The sequence below is a fragment of the Leucoraja erinacea genome, chromosome 1 (genome assembly GCF_028641065.1).
Source record: "Leucoraja erinacea ecotype New England chromosome 1, Leri_hhj_1, whole genome shotgun sequence".
In the NCBI taxonomy this organism is placed as follows: domain Eukaryota; kingdom Metazoa; phylum Chordata; class Chondrichthyes; order Rajiformes; family Rajidae; genus Leucoraja; species Leucoraja erinaceus.
In genome coordinates this window covers 28,634,387-28,650,667 of record NC_073377.1, presented here as the reverse complement: position 1 = coordinate 28,650,667, position 16,281 = coordinate 28,634,387, and the positions used below count along the sequence as shown (strand labels likewise).

At 42.8% G+C, this 16,281-nt stretch overlaps 1 protein-coding gene across 1 annotated transcript in view; it reads left to right on the top strand.

Moving 5' to 3' along the window:
• galt (galactose-1-phosphate uridylyltransferase) overlaps positions 1–15,191 on the top strand; it is a 52,818-nt gene extending 37,627 nt beyond the window's left edge. Inside the window, 4 exon segments of the mRNA XM_055632143.1 lie at positions 8,808–8,940; positions 9,834–9,917; positions 13,783–13,937; positions 14,992–15,191. Of these exon segments, the coding sequence (XP_055488118.1) occupies positions 8,808–8,940; positions 9,834–9,917; positions 13,783–13,937; positions 14,992–15,051 (432 nt within the window). The 3' untranslated portion in view covers positions 15,052–15,191.
• Positions 15,192–16,281: the final 1,090 nt, after the last annotated feature.

The window sequence follows — 16,281 nt, the reverse complement described above, 5'->3', positions numbered from 1 at the left end:
TCATTTAGTACACTGAATTACAGGCAATTTGTAAATTATATTTCTTGCTGAAACTGTGCAAATCAGTTTGTTCAATAACCGGAGGGGTTTTGGTTGTAACCTATAAGGTGAAGCTTCAGTTGGCTTAATGCCAATCATATTTCGATAAGTAATTAAATGTGTAAATCACTTTAATGTGATTTGACATAAAAATAATTTGTTAAGTGCAGATAATGATTGATGCTGATGGACCAAATCTGCATTTCTAGCATTTTCTATTTTGATTCTTTTGACAGTATTTCTGAGATAGCTTAAGGATATTTGGGTAGTGAAGTGATTTTCTGCTTTGAGTGGTGATGTAATGCGGAAAACGGGTAGTATGACACTGCCTTGTTGAAAGGTTGGACAAACCAACTGAATCTGGTTATTTGGAAAGTCCAAGACCAAAGTAATTACATGGTATACTAAGCCTTGGTGGGCCATTGTAAGCTCCAGAATTTATTGATTGTTTACTCTGGGTATCCCTCACCTTGCTCAACACTAATAAAGAGCAAAGTTCATCTTGTGAGCAGAAGTTGTATTCTATTTCAATGAGCAGCGTGGTGGTCTTTAACCTGTCAGAAGCCACCAACAAATGTACATGGAGAAAATAAATAAAGGCCATTACTAGTTAGAAATTTCATAGAACACCAAGTGCTGGTTTGGAATAACTCAGCAGGTCGGATGCCATCTCTGTTCCCTATTCAATTTCTGTCTTGTGTCCTCCAGCGATGCTGCCTGCCCTGTCTTGAGTTGCCCCTGCACTTTATGTTCTAAGGAAAATTCCAGCACTTGCAGTTTATTGTGTCACCAGTTGGAACTTGCAACTTGTTTGACCCTAAGATGATCAGCCATGATCATATTGAATGGCGGTGCAGGCTCGAAGGGCCGAATGGCCTACTCCTGCACCTATTTTCTATGTTTCTAAGATGCTGGACAATACCAAATTAACATAGAACATAAATCGAATAGCATAGCACTAGACCAAGCTCTTCTGCTCACATTGTCTGTGCTGAGCATAATGCGCTTATCTGCCTGTATATTATCCATAATCCCTGCATATCCACATGCCTGCCCAAAAGCCTCTATACTAGACTTCAGAGATACAGCATGGAAATGGGTCCTTCGGCCCACTGAGTCCATGCTGACCAGTGACCACCCCCATATAAAAGCAATGTTCTACATGCTGGGGACAATTTACAATTTTTACCAAAGTCAATTAACCTATTGTATGGCTTTGGAGTGTGGGAGGAAACCGAAACATCCAGAGAAAACTCACGTGGTCACAGGAAGAACATGCAAACAACGTACAGTCGGCACCTATAGTGCAGAATGGAATAGGAATCTCTGGTGCTGTGATGCAGCAACGATACTGCTGCACCACTGTGCCACCCCTCTTAAATGCCACTGTTGTATAAATCAATTTATATGTCACAGGAACAGAATTAGGCTATTTGTCCCATCAAGACCATTCTAAGAGCCAATGAATCATGGCTGATCTATCTTTCCCTCTCAATCCCATTCTATTATATTGGCTCTTTAAATCTCTTGGTGCATGCACCATTACATGTGCTTTTGTCCTATAATTGGTTAAATTTAATCATTTTCACGGGGGATTTTGTAAAAAAAAAAAAAGATTTTCCTGAAATCCAGCTTTCAATCTAGTTTGGAACAAGCAGTTTGAAAGACTGCCTATGTTGTTGATTCCAGATACAAGTATTTCCTACTGTTTAGGTTTATGTACTCCAACCGGGTCAGTTGCTGTCGATGGATTCATTTTCAGGAAGGCTGATTTACGTATAGTCTTCGTAACCCTAGCTGCTGGCTCATCGGATATAGGCAGGGTGGGTGACATACTTCCACTGGCAAAGCAGGCATAATTGAATAAAGACCATGTGAATTTTTCTTACTTTTACCAACTGCAAACTTCTCCTCGAATTGTACATCTGAATTGTGCAGTAACTCAGTCTGCTGATTTTAAGGATGGTTCAAAGAGCTAATGTATTAAATTACAAGTTTTAGAGATGTCACAATAAATCTCCACCAAATACTCACCACTTATCAGGGAAGCCAGTGAAAATAATTTAGTTTGAAGATTTGTCAATTAAATAATAATAATGAGAAGGGGAGAAATAGTTAATCATCCTTAAGAAGACCAGGAGGATGCAAATAGGCACCTTTATGAGTGTGCTTGAAGCAAATCGATGAGTCAATATCATTAAAATGGGGAACGATGTACTATTTCAAACAAAGACATTGACTGTGGTTCCCAAAGCTCAAAATCGAGGAACTTGGGAAAGATATATGGGATCAAAAGTGCAAACGGTCTATTGGCATTTGTTGTAAACGTAATTTATTTGGAGTATTGTGTGCAGTTCAGGAAGCTTGCGGAGGCTTTGGAAAGGTTGCAGAAGAAGTTTACCAGAATGGTCTCTGGATTAGGGGGAATCATAGACATTCAACTGCTCAAGTTGTGCCTTTGATGGAGAGGTAATGGACATGGCAGATACTATTTTGGGATATGACATTTTCTATGCCTTGTTGAAGGTCCGACAAAATATGAAACGGTGATGGAAGAATGGACATTTTACACTTTTTTGGTTCTGAAAATAAATTTTGGTTCATGAGCACTGAACCTGATGTATGAAAGGTCTTTTAATGATACTTTATTGTCACATAATAAAGGTATGGTGCCGTTTTTGGTTAGGACAATAGATCTTTCAAATTATGTGGAATTTAGCCAGACGATTGTTGGGGAAGTTGAATTTTTGGGAGGTGTTAAAGGTATGGATGACTATGTTTTGTAGCAGGTGCACTTGGGCACAGGCATAGACAAGTAATATTACAGTGGCTCAATTAGGTCATACTAAAGGGAGTGAGTGTTGATTGCTAAGCTCAGCTGAGCATCAGTTTAGTTCAGTTCAGAGGTTCAGCGCGGAAACAGGCCCTTTGGCCCACCGGGTCCGCGCCGACCAGCAATCCCCGCACATTAACATTATCCTATACCCACTAGGGACAATTTTTACATTTACCAAGCCAATTAACCTACAAACCTGTACGTCTTTGGAGTGTGGGAGGAAACTGAAGATCTCGGAGAAAACCCAAGCAGGACACGGGGAGAATGTACAAACACCGTACAGACAGCACCCGTAGTCGGGGTCGAACCAGGTCTCCAACGCTGCATTCGCTGTAAGGCAGCAACTCTACCGCTGCACCACCGTGACCGCCAGATAAAGCAGAATTTATGAACTGTCTCATCTCTATCTCAGTGGGTCGAACTGTGCACAACTCTGGCTAGCAGTTTGGAAAATGCACCACCAGCGATTTTCCACTTCTCAAGTCAGCTTGTCTCAAAATGATGGACATTTGTATTAAACTCGGAAGCTAGGCAAGCAGCAGTTCAAATATTAGTGTACCCAACCTTTCACTCTTGACCTGTCCTTTTTTTTGGGGGGCAAATCGCCACTGTTTGGGGTCGAGACCCTGCATTATGGTCCTGGTCTGGGTGGAGGGGCTTAATTATCCCTTTGCCTTCCCAGATGATGCTGAGTTCTTCCATCAGTTTGTTTTTTTTGTTCTGGATTCTGGCATCTGCAGTCTCTTGTGTCTCTGTATGACAGTAACTGGGAGGCCAGATGCTTAGTCTTATTCATTAGATCAGGCTTTCTTGACCTTGAGTAAAAAGATAATGCAAGCAGATCTGCCTTTTCTCTATTTTACCATTACCTGTTAATTAATTTATTTGTGTAGTGAATATCTTAGGAAAATGTACATGTTATAATTGTTATTAATGTTGTAGTAATTGTTTAAATCTGTTTGATAACGACTATAACCATTTAAAAGCTATTTGGACAGGTACATGGATAAGAAATGTTTAGAAGGATATGGGCAGGTGGGACTAGTGTGGATGGGGCATCTTGGTCAGCAGAGGTAAGTTTGGCGGAAGGGCCTATTGCCATGCTGTATGATTCTATGATTCTAATCAGACACATAAAGTTTAAATTATTTTGACAGCCACAAGCCATCAAAAGGTCCTTGGGGTATTGTGGAGATGAGATCTGATGCTGGAGACCTGGTTGCTGTCTCCTCTTCCTGTTTGGAATGCTGACAGTCTTTCCAGGTCATTTGATCTGAGGCATGATGTAGCTTATAGCTAGGCAGGGGATTGAATCTGTTTCTAGGGAATGGTTATTTCTCTGCATTGAATATTTAATTGGAACTTTCTGCACAATTGAATTCTGGCTCTTGGGCTGAAATTTGGCTGCAATGGAAAGGATGAATTGGGTATAATGTGATATTTAGCAGGGCTGCCAACTCGCGCTTTGAGCGTGAGACTCACGCCATCAAGCAAACTCTCACGCCCTCACGCTGATCAGAAATTTCTCATGCCCTGTGGTGAGAAATTTTGTGATCAACAAAAATTTAAAAACTTGGATAAACTGTATGGTCAGCGGGTGTTGGAGCACCGGGGCTGAGGGAGGGATGGGAGCAGAACCAGCGGTGGGAACAGATGCGGGGAGCCGGGACTGTCGAGTGTTTGTGGCACTGGCGTGTCGCTCGCTGCAGCTCTGGCCATGGAGCGCTCCGGACAGTGCGAGTGTCCCGGGCCGTCGGGGGCGTTGGAGGCGTTGCACCGCTGCCGCTGCCGCGAGAGTCTCTGTGCCGAAGGGACAGACTCTCAAAGGGAGGTGGAGAGGGGAAGAAGACAGGGAGACAGTGGGGGGGGGGGGGGAGAGAGAGGGGGGGGGGGAGAGAGAGGGGAGAGACAGAGGGAGCGTGAGGGAGAGAGAGAGGGGGGGGAGAGCGAGAGAGGGGAAGAATAAAGGGAGAGGGGGAAAGAGAGAGAGAGGGGGGGAGAGGGGGGAGAGGGGGAGAGAGAGAGAGAGAGAAGGGGGGGAGAGAGGGGGAAAGAGAGAGAGGAGAGAGAGAGAGAGAGAGAAAAAGAGAGAGAGAGAGAGAGAGAGAGAGAGAGAGAGAGATGAGAGAGAGAGAGAGAGAGAGAGAGAGAGAGAGAGAGGGAGAGAGAGAGAGACAGAGAGAGAGAGAGAGAGAGGGAGAGAGGGGGAGAGAGAGGAGAGGAGAGAGAGTGAGTACTAGAGAGGGGGGGAGAGGGGAAGAAGGGGAGAGGAGAGAGAGGGGGGAAGTTAGGGGAAAGAGAGGGGGGAGAGAGAGTTAGAGGGAGGGGGGAGAGGAGAGAGGGGGGAGTGAGGAGAGAGTGGAAGAGAGAGGGGAGAGAGAGAGTTAGGGGAAAGAGAAGGGGGAGAGGACGAGAGAGGGGGAGAGGGAGGTGGGAGAGAGGGGGGGGGAGAGAGAGAGGGAGACAGAGAGGGGAAGAGAGGAGAGAGAGAGGGAGAGAGAGAGAGAGGGAAGGGGAGAGAGTGAGAGAGAGGGGAGAGAGGGGTTGAGAGAGAGAGAGAGAGGGAGAGAGAGAGGAGAGAGGGGTGAGAGGAGAGAGAGAGAGAGAGAGGAGGTCGAGAGGGAGAGAGAGAGGGAGAGGGGGGGAGAGGGGGATGGAGTGGCAGGGCTGCCAACTCCCATGCATTGAGCGTGAGAATCATGTATTTCACCAAATTCTCACGCTGATCACAAATTTCTCTCATTCTGTTGTGAGAAATTCTGTGATCAATGAAAATTTCAAAACTCATATCAACTGCATGGGGGGGTTGGAAGCAGAAGCAGCGGCGGGGACAGATGCGGCCGCGGACCGGGGCTGGCGACTGTTTGCCAGGTTTGCGAGTCGCTCACTGCAGCTCCAGCCATGGAGCAGCCTCAGTGCAAGAGTCCCTGGCCGTTGGAGGCGTCGAAGCGTTGCGCCGCTGCGGAATTCGCCCAGGTGACCGGCATGGATCAGGCTGCGACTCGGTGCATCCTGGAGGACAACCAGTGGCTGTTGGACTGGGTAGAAACGGTGGAAGATTGTGGGCTTCAAATGGGGGTGGTTGGTGAAAGCATCCTGCTTGCCTGCTAGATTTTCACTTACTGTAACTGCAGGAAAAATGTTCTCGATGTTGGGGGCGTTCAGACCCATGTGTCACAGTTTAAGAATAAGGGGGGGGGGGGGGGGGGGGCCAGTTAGGACTGAGATGAGAACAAACTTTCTTCACGCAGAGAGTTGTGAATCTGTGGAATTCTCTGCCACAGAAGGCAGTGCAGGCCAATTCACTGGATGTTTTCAAGAGAGAGTTACATTTAGTTCTTGGGGCTAACGACATCAAGGGATATGGGGAAAAAACAGGAAAGAGGTACTGATTTTAGATGAATGGCCATGATCATATTGAATGGCAGTGCGGGCTCGAATGGCCGATGGCCTATTCCTGCACCTATTTTCTATGTTTCTATGCTTGAGTATATGGCAATAAAACTCAATCACTTGATTTTGAAGCATTCATGCATGGTGGAGGTATAATGTAGTCATAGATTGAAACAGTGTGAAAACAGGCCCTTCGGCGCAACTTGCCCACACCCGCCAACATGTCCCAGCTACGCCACCTGCTTTTGGTCCATACCTCCAAACCTGTCCTATCCATGTATCAGTCTAATTTTTCTTAAATGTTGGGATGGTCCCTGCCTTAACTATCTCCTCTGGCAGCTTATTCCATACACCCATCACCCTTCGTGTGGATAAAGTTACCCCTTAAAAAGTTACCTCTTAAAAATACTTCATACAAAAAACATTGAAATCATACTTCTACAGTGCACAAAAACATGATTTTAATACATCAAATTTCAAAACGTTCCTACCCTGGGAGGGGGGACACCCTTCCTCCACACCCTCTCCCCACTTGGTTGCTCCACTCCCTCACCGGGTACCCCCAAGGCCAGTGATCAGTGATCGCACAGCCTCCCCCCTTTCAAAAACGCTCCAATCCAATTTAAAGCATATATATTCCATTCAAGTGTAAGTTAAAAGACTCAAATATTGAAGGAAGTCAGAGTCTGAAGAAGTCCTGTCTCAAAGCTGTCTGTCCATTTCCCTGCACAGATGCTGCCTGGCTTGCTGCATTCCTCCAGCACTTTGTTTTTTATCTGAAGATTCTAGCATCTGCAGTTTCTTTTTTCTCTGAGTATGAGTTAGTGCTCTTCATCCGTTAGGTATTTAAAATCATTGCATTTCTCACAAATGCTACTTCAGCAAAGCCAACTATGTTCCCTTGAATTAGTTGAGTTTGGACCCTGTCAACTGATCAATTTCAATACTTCAGAGTGACTTGTGAAATTTGGTGCCAAATTACTTGCAATTTAAGTAAAGTTCTGCTAATTCTTTCCTTCCTACATTTTATCCAGCTGCATCAACTGATCAACAGCTAAATTACATCACCAGTGGTGACTTTGTTCCTGTCATGGAGGGATACAGTGCAGAAACAAGCCCTTTGGCTCATAACTCTGTACTGATCGTCAACCACTAATTTAACAAATCCAATTTTAATCTGATTCTTCAATGAGTACTGTCATATGAGGAAAGATTGGAAAGACTGGGCTTGTATTCACTGGACTTTAGAAGGATGAGAGGGAATCTTATAGAAACATATACAATTATAAAAGGACTGGACCAGCTAGATGCTGGAAAAATGTTCCCTATGTTGGGGGAATCCAGAAACAGGGGCCACAGTTTAAGATTAATGGGGAGACCATTTAGAACTGAAATGAAGAAAAACCTTTTCATCCAGAGTTGTGACTCTGTGGAATTCTCTGCCACAGAATTCACTGATTCACAGGCCAATTCACTGGATGCATTTAAAAGAGCTGGATAGAGCTTTTGGGGCTAGTGGAATTAAAGGGTATGGGGAGAAGGCAGGCACGGGCTACTGATTGTGGATGATCAGCCATGCTCACAATGAATGGTGGTGTGGGCTCAAAGGGCCGAATAGCCTCCTCCTGCACCTATTTTCTATGTTTCCTACAATTGATCACCTCAATGGGGTGGGTTATTGCAACCTTCACGTAGTCTGCCGTTAGTTTTGACGAATGCAATCAACCTGGTGTGCACAATCAAATAAGATCACATAGAACAAGTTGTCCTACAACTTTAGGCTGTGAACCTCATAAGCAAGAAGAAGAAGATCACCCTGCCCCAAATTGCACCATTCACCCAGACATGGGGGAAATGTGCAGTGGTCACTTAACTTACAGAGCCCCATGTGTTTGGGGTACGGCGGAAACTGGAGCAGTTGGTGGAAACCCATACCATGGAAGAGTTTTTTTTAAGTTGAATCTATTTAAAGTCTCCTACCTTTTGCTGTTGTTTTCTTCCAGTAAAATTATCTCCAGCTGCATAAAAATCCTCCTTGGACCGAGTGCAGAATACCAAGCTGGGTTGCATCCATGATCACAAGGCCATTAGACCACAGTGCCTGCTCCCTCATTGAATCCCATGTTGGTTTTCATATCAAAATGCAGCTTCCAGCATCTTAGTGGGCATGGGCAGGTTGAACAAATGGCCTGTTTCCATGCTGAATGACTCTATTGACAGCAAATTCCTCACAATAAATCCAGTACTTGAACTCAGATGCAGTAAACTTCTAAGGTTGCCATCAATTTGAATGAGTAACAGTGGGAAACACCTGGTTAGTTGTCTTCATTACTACTGTAAAATCTCGGCAACTAAGCAGATGATATGGGGTCAATGGAATGGCAATAAACTTTGAACCTTGGATAACTCGCATGGATATAATTCTACCACTATAATGTCCCTAGTAAAAGTTGTTATACCATGAAAGGCTATTGCAGGCCCAAATATAATTATACTTTGAATTCAAGCAACAGTATTTAATAGCTTTTTGTTTTTGAAGGAACGAATAGTGGTTGAAAACGAAGAGTGGTTGGTCATCGTGCCACATTGGGCAACTTGGCCTTTTCAGACTTTACTTCTTCCAAAAAGACACGTCCTTCGTTTACAAGACTTGTCTGATGAAGAAAGGGAAAGTAAGAAAACTTATTTCATTGAGTGTGACACTTATAAAATATCACCACCGTTAAATATGAATTTCCCACGCAAGAGCGGAGAGAATTTAAAGCAGGTTAAATTCTTGTAATGTTTTCAGCCCAAGTGTATTTGGATTGAATAAGTAGAAGTTGGAAATTTGGAAAACAAAAGCACAGATAATTTACCATTTGTCTGTAAAACGAGGAGAAAGAAACATCAATTCATTAAATACAATTCTGTATCTTTTGTAAATATTATTTATAAAAAAGAGTGAATATTTTAAGTTAATATTACCATCAAAGATTATTATAACATGGATTTTTTTCTATTTTACCAAAACAAGAAGTTGCATTTAAATAGCAGCTTTGGTGTCATGAAACATTCCAAAATGTTCCACAGAAATGTTATCAAATGAAATTTAATAAAAGCCCCACAAGAAAATTCATGACAAAAGTGATGGTTATTGGTCCTGTTGCAGGGTTTTGATTCAAATGGTCAACCGTTGCTTTCCACCCACAGATGCTACACAATCTGCTGAGTTGTACAGGCAGACAGTTGCTCTACATTCCAGCATCTGTCGATTTTTTTTCAAGGTTGTTAAAGTATATTTTGAAATTAGTAAGATGGGGTGATTTAAGGGGGGAAAAAATCAGACCTTGGGACTTGCACGGTGAAGGCAAAAGGGCCATTCATAAGGTAATTGAACTCCTAGGTATGGTGTGATTCTGGAATTTTGGAGGAAGAGGTGACACAATGAGGGATTTTAGTATGATTTACATTTTTGTAAAATTATATGTTGCCAGATTTGGAGCCGGTGTAGTGTATGTTCAAACGGTTCAACAAGGACTATATTGCCCGAAATAATTTTATTTTATTTGCTTCTACATTCTAGGCCTCGCTTCGATTATGAAAAGACTCCTGACAAAATATGACAATCTATTTGAAGTCTCTTTTCCCTACTCTATGGGATGGCATGGTAAAGTTAAATTAATTTTTGACATCAACAATGTGCGAGAGCAGACTTCAATCATGCTACTATTTGTGCTGAAGCAGATGCCTTAAGTACTACATTAGCTGATTAAATCTGTGATCCAAGAATGTTTAAAGATGTCTATTTTCTAATCAAAGGCAAACCATCTTCCGGACTATCTCATAAGTGAATTGATATGTCTGATTTGTACTAGATAAGAAGAGAATCTCAATATCCAGATCTAAAGTTACACGACAGCTTGGGAGGAGAATGGGGGGAAATTACTGGAATAGAGCAAGCTTTAGCTGTAATATTATTAATTTGGAGTTGTTTTCCAGTCATTAACTAAGATTTCCTATTTCAGACAGTCAGAATCTTTTTCCCCAGGGTGGACATGTCAAAGACTAGAGGGGATGCAATGGCCAAGTGTTTTATACACAGAGTGTAACTGGTGGCTGGAACACACCTGGTGTAATGGTGAAGGCAGATACGAGGCTTTTGGAGAGTGATGTGGATATGCAGGGAATGGAGGGACATGGATTGTGTGCAGGCAGATGCAATTAGTTCTACGATTCAATTATACTTTATTGTTACCTAGGTACAGTGAAGTTATTTGTTTTGCATATACAATCATATAGCAGACTTCATCTAGGCAGTACACAAGTGTCGCCACATTCCTGGTGCCGATAAAGTTACAAAAGTTCACCGGACATTCCTGTCTTCTGCCCGCCGCAGCACGTGGCAGCAGGCTCCCCCCCCTTCTCCCCCCCCCCCCCCCCCCTCCATGTCCCCCCCACTGTTCTTGGTGCGCCCCCCCCCCCCCCCCCCCCCGCCAGGTAATTTATCTTGACATCATGTTTGGCACTGACATTGTGGGCTAAAGGGCTTACTGTATCATTCTACATTCTAATTAAAATGTTTTGAATTTTGCAGATGGTAGTGCTAGGACTGCATTCTTTATTTCTGTTGGAGTTGGCTGGTGAGACATGGCAACTATTTAATATCTGAGGGTTAATTTAGGAAATGCGCTTCAAGTCAGAATTGAAAATGAATTACATGGTCATTAAGTGAAATAATATATTAACGGCTTCAATTAATACAATTGGCTTTGTAGATCAGTGAGCTGAAAGTTTAAATAAGCATTTCTTCTTATAATTTATCATAAGGTTCATCAGTTAATTTGGCCAATGGCTATTAAATTCCACCAGGGCTAACGTGATTTAGTTTAAACATTTTTTTTTCTGGACTATAATGTTATAATAACCCTTCAATCTTAACACCCTGCTCTTGACAAAACTGGAGTATGAATACGGTTAAAATAGGAGCAGATTACTTCATTCCTTGTTTGCACTGCAGTTGCCCACTTCCCAGAAAATAACACTGGCAAAATGGTGAAATGTTCACCTCAAGATTCAGATTCAGATTCAATTTTAATTGTCAGTGTACAGTACAGAGACAACGAAATGCAGCTAGCATCTCCCTGGAAGAGCGACATAGAATATGATTTCAATAAATAAATCTATTTACATGCATTGTGAGATGGGCAAGATGTCTCGTTAGAAATACTGCTACATTTCTAAATCTGTGATGCACATATTGCACAATATTATGTATATGGGATATCAGCTGCAATTGGATCCAAAAAGCACTGAGCTGGTTGAATCCTGAAAGATCACAGACATTGGATATTGTGCCAGGTTTTGAGGGATAAACAATAACGATGAAGAATCCGCATGCCATAAAAACAAAGCAGTCTTCACTAGCACTCCATCAACAACTTCCACCCCCTTAAGATTCATACCCTCGACCACCATTATAGTTACTCACTAAGGCTCTTCCGACACTGGTCCCCAAATCCGCAATCTCTACCTCCGAGAAATAAAATGAAATACTAAATGTTTCCTGCTGGAGGCAGGAAACGTGTTTCCAATGTTGCGGGGAGTCCAGAACCAGGGGCCACAATTTAAAGAATAAGGGATAAGCCATTAGAACGGAGATGAGGAAAAAACTTTTCACACAGAGGGTTGTGAATCTGTGGAATTCTCTGCCTCAGAAGGCAGTGGAGGCCAATTCTCTGGATGCCTTCAAGAGAGAGTTAGATAAAGATAGCAGAGTCGGGGGATATGGGGAGACCGATTTTGGATGATCAGCCATGATCACAGTGAATGGTAGTGCTGGCTCGAAGGGCCGAATGGCCTCCTGCACCTATTGTCTATTGTCTAAAGGGCATAGTTTTAAAGTGAGAGAGGTAAAGTTTAAGAGAGGTGTAGAAGCATGTTATTTGCCTGGGGGCGGTGGTGACGCAGATGCAGCAGCAGTATTTAAGATTTTTAGATAGGCATATGGATATGCAAGGGATGGAGGGAAAAGAGTTGTACGTAGGTCGATAAGTGATGGTCTTGGCATCATGTTTGGCACAGATCTGTTGGCCGATGTGCCTGATCTTGTGCTGTATTGTCCCATGTTCCATGTTAAGAATTGCAAGGACAACAGGTGCATGTGAACACCAACACCACTAGGTTCCCCTCCAAGTCGTGTGGAAATGTATCACCTGTCCTTTTGTTTACCACCACAATCTCATGGGCAATAAATGGTGTTGACCAGACCCTTAGTGTGTGTGTGTGTACTTCTATCTGAGAACGTAGAGAGTTGAATTGCTTGGTTTATAGTGCAAGAACAAACAGATTGTCATATGTTAGAATATTTTCTGTCACTGAGAACTTGTATACTTTACCAATTTAAAAGAATACACTCTGCTTGTACACACAGCATAAAATGTTTAAGTTATTTAATAATTACATTCAGTCCATTTCTTGGTGGTTCAGAGTATTGAAGTGATTCAAGGTAGTCTTCTGAAATTGGAACTGAGGCAGAAGGACGTGGGCTAAGGTTATGGTGTGAATTGTATTTAACCAATCTTCATACAATTCCAGGTAGTCAGTGAAATATTTAAAATATTCTATCCCTCAATTGTTTACACATTTGCAACTACGAAATTAACTGTTTAAGAAGGAACTGCAGATGCTGGAGAATCGAAGGTTACACAAAAAAGCTGGAGCCGCTGAGTTTCTCCAGCTTTTTTGTGTAACCTACGAAATTAACTGCATTGGTATTACTAGAAATAGAAAGTTTCAAGAGTGGCAGAAAAAACAATACAGATCCACTGCCGATTTTCCGACAACTGATGGCCTGGCACCTCCTTCAATCCAGACAAAATCGTACTTGATAGCGCACTTGAAATCCCCTGCAGGAAGTCCCCCTGAAAATGTGGCACCTAGGTTGGGTATGGTGGCTGATCGCAACCTCATGTCTATGGCCGTTCAGCAGGTCTACTTTGCTGCCTGCAGCCAGGGTTCTGTAACTCCAGCCCAGCCGAAGTCAGCAGATCCACTCTCATAGATAATTTCCGTGGCCTGTGGGCAGATCGAATTTGCCCCTTCCGGCCGGGCCTCTGGAGCTCCTGCCTGGCCAAAGCTGGCAGATATGTTCTCGTAGCCGATTTCCGCGGACAATCGGTAGATTGAATTTGCTCCCTCTGGTCGATGCTCTGAAACTCCGGCCTAGTTTCAGAGATTTGTTCCGGTATCTCGGTGCCTAGGCAGGCCATCTGGTACCGTTGGATTCCTCACAGAGGCCATCATATCTGTTGGTCTGGCAAAACGGATAATCCAGAAAAGCTCTGGAACCAAGGGTGCCAGATAATTGGCGGTGAAACTGTATTTTATTTTTCTTCCTCTCAAGTCACTAGCCTTGTCAATCGTGGGGCACTACAACTGTTGCCTCAAGTCAAAATGGTTACATACCAATATGCTTACTTACAACAATGGCAATCATAGAATTGTATTATAACACAATAATTGTGTCTTAACAGGAGCCCCCACGGGGCAGTCATTGCTTGATGACAACCGTCATTGGCAGCTTCATGCACACTACTACCCACCATTGTTACGCTCTGCAACAATTAGAAAATTCATGGTGGGCTACGAGTTGCTCGCTCAGGCCCAAAGAGATCTGACACCCGAACAGGTGAGGACGAGCATCTGGAATTAAATTGATAGTTAGTCGGAGCTATGAAATCATAAATAGGATTTTTTTGTACAAATGTTAAAGGAATTTTAATGAAATTGTAAAAAGTGACTTTGTAAAAGCAAAAGAAAAATGTAGATGCTGAAAAGCTGAAATAGAAATGAAAAATGGCAGAAATACTCAGCAGGTCAGGAAGCATCTGAAATGTTAACACTATTTTACTTGCCCCAGGTATGGCCTGACCTGCAGAGTATTTCATTTTAATTTTTTTTTAAATTTAATTAATAGAGTAAACTGTAAAGATTAATGTCAACCCTTAAGCCCAAATGCAAATCGATCAAATTTAGCAGATAATTTTGGACCTTTGCGGTTGAAGTAGAGGCAGAAGATTAGAAGGAGCTGCTGCCTCACAGTGCCAGAGACCCGAGTTTGATCATGACCTTCGGTGCCAACTGTATGGAGTTTGCACATTCTCCCTGTGACCACAGGATTTTTCTCCTGCTGCTCCAGCTCCCCCTCTGGTCCCCAGTCCCCCCCCCCCCCCTTCCCCCCCAAAGATGTGGGGGGGGGGGGGGGGGGGGGGGGGCAGAGTCAATTGCTCCTAATGTGTAGGGATTGGATGAAAAAGTGAGATAACAGAACTAATGTGAATAGGTGATGGATGGTCGGCATGGACTCAGTGGGCCAAAGGGCCTGTTTCCATGCTATGTCTCTCAAACTAAATTACAAAATTATTAATAGAGCTCATCTGTATTTCCCTTTGCCACAGTCAGATAGATTTTAAATCACATGTTGTGTTAACCTAGCAAATGCTGCACATGGCCTCTTCTATTCGTATCTACATGAACAGCTACTTTGGGAAGTTGTTGATTTGAAAAGGTTGCAGTGTCAGATTGGTTTGCCTTTCTGACAAAATCTATATTGGTTTACCATTGGAGATGGTGGCAGTAATATTTGCATTGCACTCCTGTCAAAGCCTGAATTGTACTTTAATTAAATTGTTGCATTAATTCATCAGTTAGCTGCTGTAACTAAATTATCCTTTAACCTGCAGGCTGCTGAACGACTGCGGAATCTACCTGAAGTTCACTACAAGCAGAAGCAGACAGAATAATGAACAGACCTCATGAACGAATGGATTAATTCTTAAAAACCATGCAACCTCATATTTTGATGTTTAAATTGATTATGGCAATACAATTTTGGGGAACTTTTTATGGATAAGCATCAAAATAAAACATTAAATTTCACAAACTTTTTCTATTGGCTTATTTCCAAGTAAACTTTGTTCCAAATTTCTTTACTTGCACTTTGGATCCTTGTGGATCCTTATTTGCACTTTGGATCCCTGTAGCAATGTAACGTTTATCCTGGGCTGTCTCCATTGTCGGAGTGAGGCCCAGCGCAAATTGGAGGAACAACACCTCATATTTCGCTTGGGTAGCTTACGCCCCAATGGTATGACCATTGACTTCTCTAACTTCATATAGAGAATAGCCTTTGCTTTCTTTCTCGCTCTCTCTCTCTCCATCCCCTCCCCCTTCCCAGTTCTCCCACTAGTCTTACTGTCTCTGACTACATTCTATCTCTGTCCCGCCCACTCCCCTGACATCAGTCTGAAGAAGGGTCTCGACCCGAAATGTCATCAATTCCTTCTCTCCAGAAATGCTGCCTGTCCCGCTGAGTTACTCCAGCATTTTGTGTCTACCTTCAATTTAAACCAGCATCTGCAGTTCTTTCCTACACATATCGTCTGTCAGTCTGCTCCCTGATAACAAAAGATCATGTGAAAGAAACTTGAACAAGAGTTAATTTCAAAGACTTGTATTCCATAGGCATTTCTATTATATTGGATTAGATTCAACTTTGTTGTCATTGTGCAGGTACAAGTACAGAGACAACAAAATGCATTTAGCATCTAACCAGAAGTGCAAAAACAGTGTATGTGGTGGAATAATATCTAAGAAAGATATTAAACCAAATATTGCGTTTTGCTGGAAATATCTTCATCCATATAGGAAGCCATTTGACCTATTGAATCTTTGCTAACATCCCTCATTCCCCATTTATGTTTAACTCTCCCGTGATTCTCCTAACACCCACCTGACAATAGACAATTCAGAATAATCAATTAAGTTACTAACCAACAATTTTTTTGGATGTGGGATGTAACAGAAGCATGTGGAGGAAACTCATGTACAATAGTAACAGGAAAGATGTGCACACTTCACAAAGACAGCATCGGTGTTGAGGATTGAACCCAGTTGCTGCAATGGTGAAGCAGCAATGAGCCGACCTACATCACGAAGCTGACTAATATCAAAGGTGGGAAAATATTTAGATA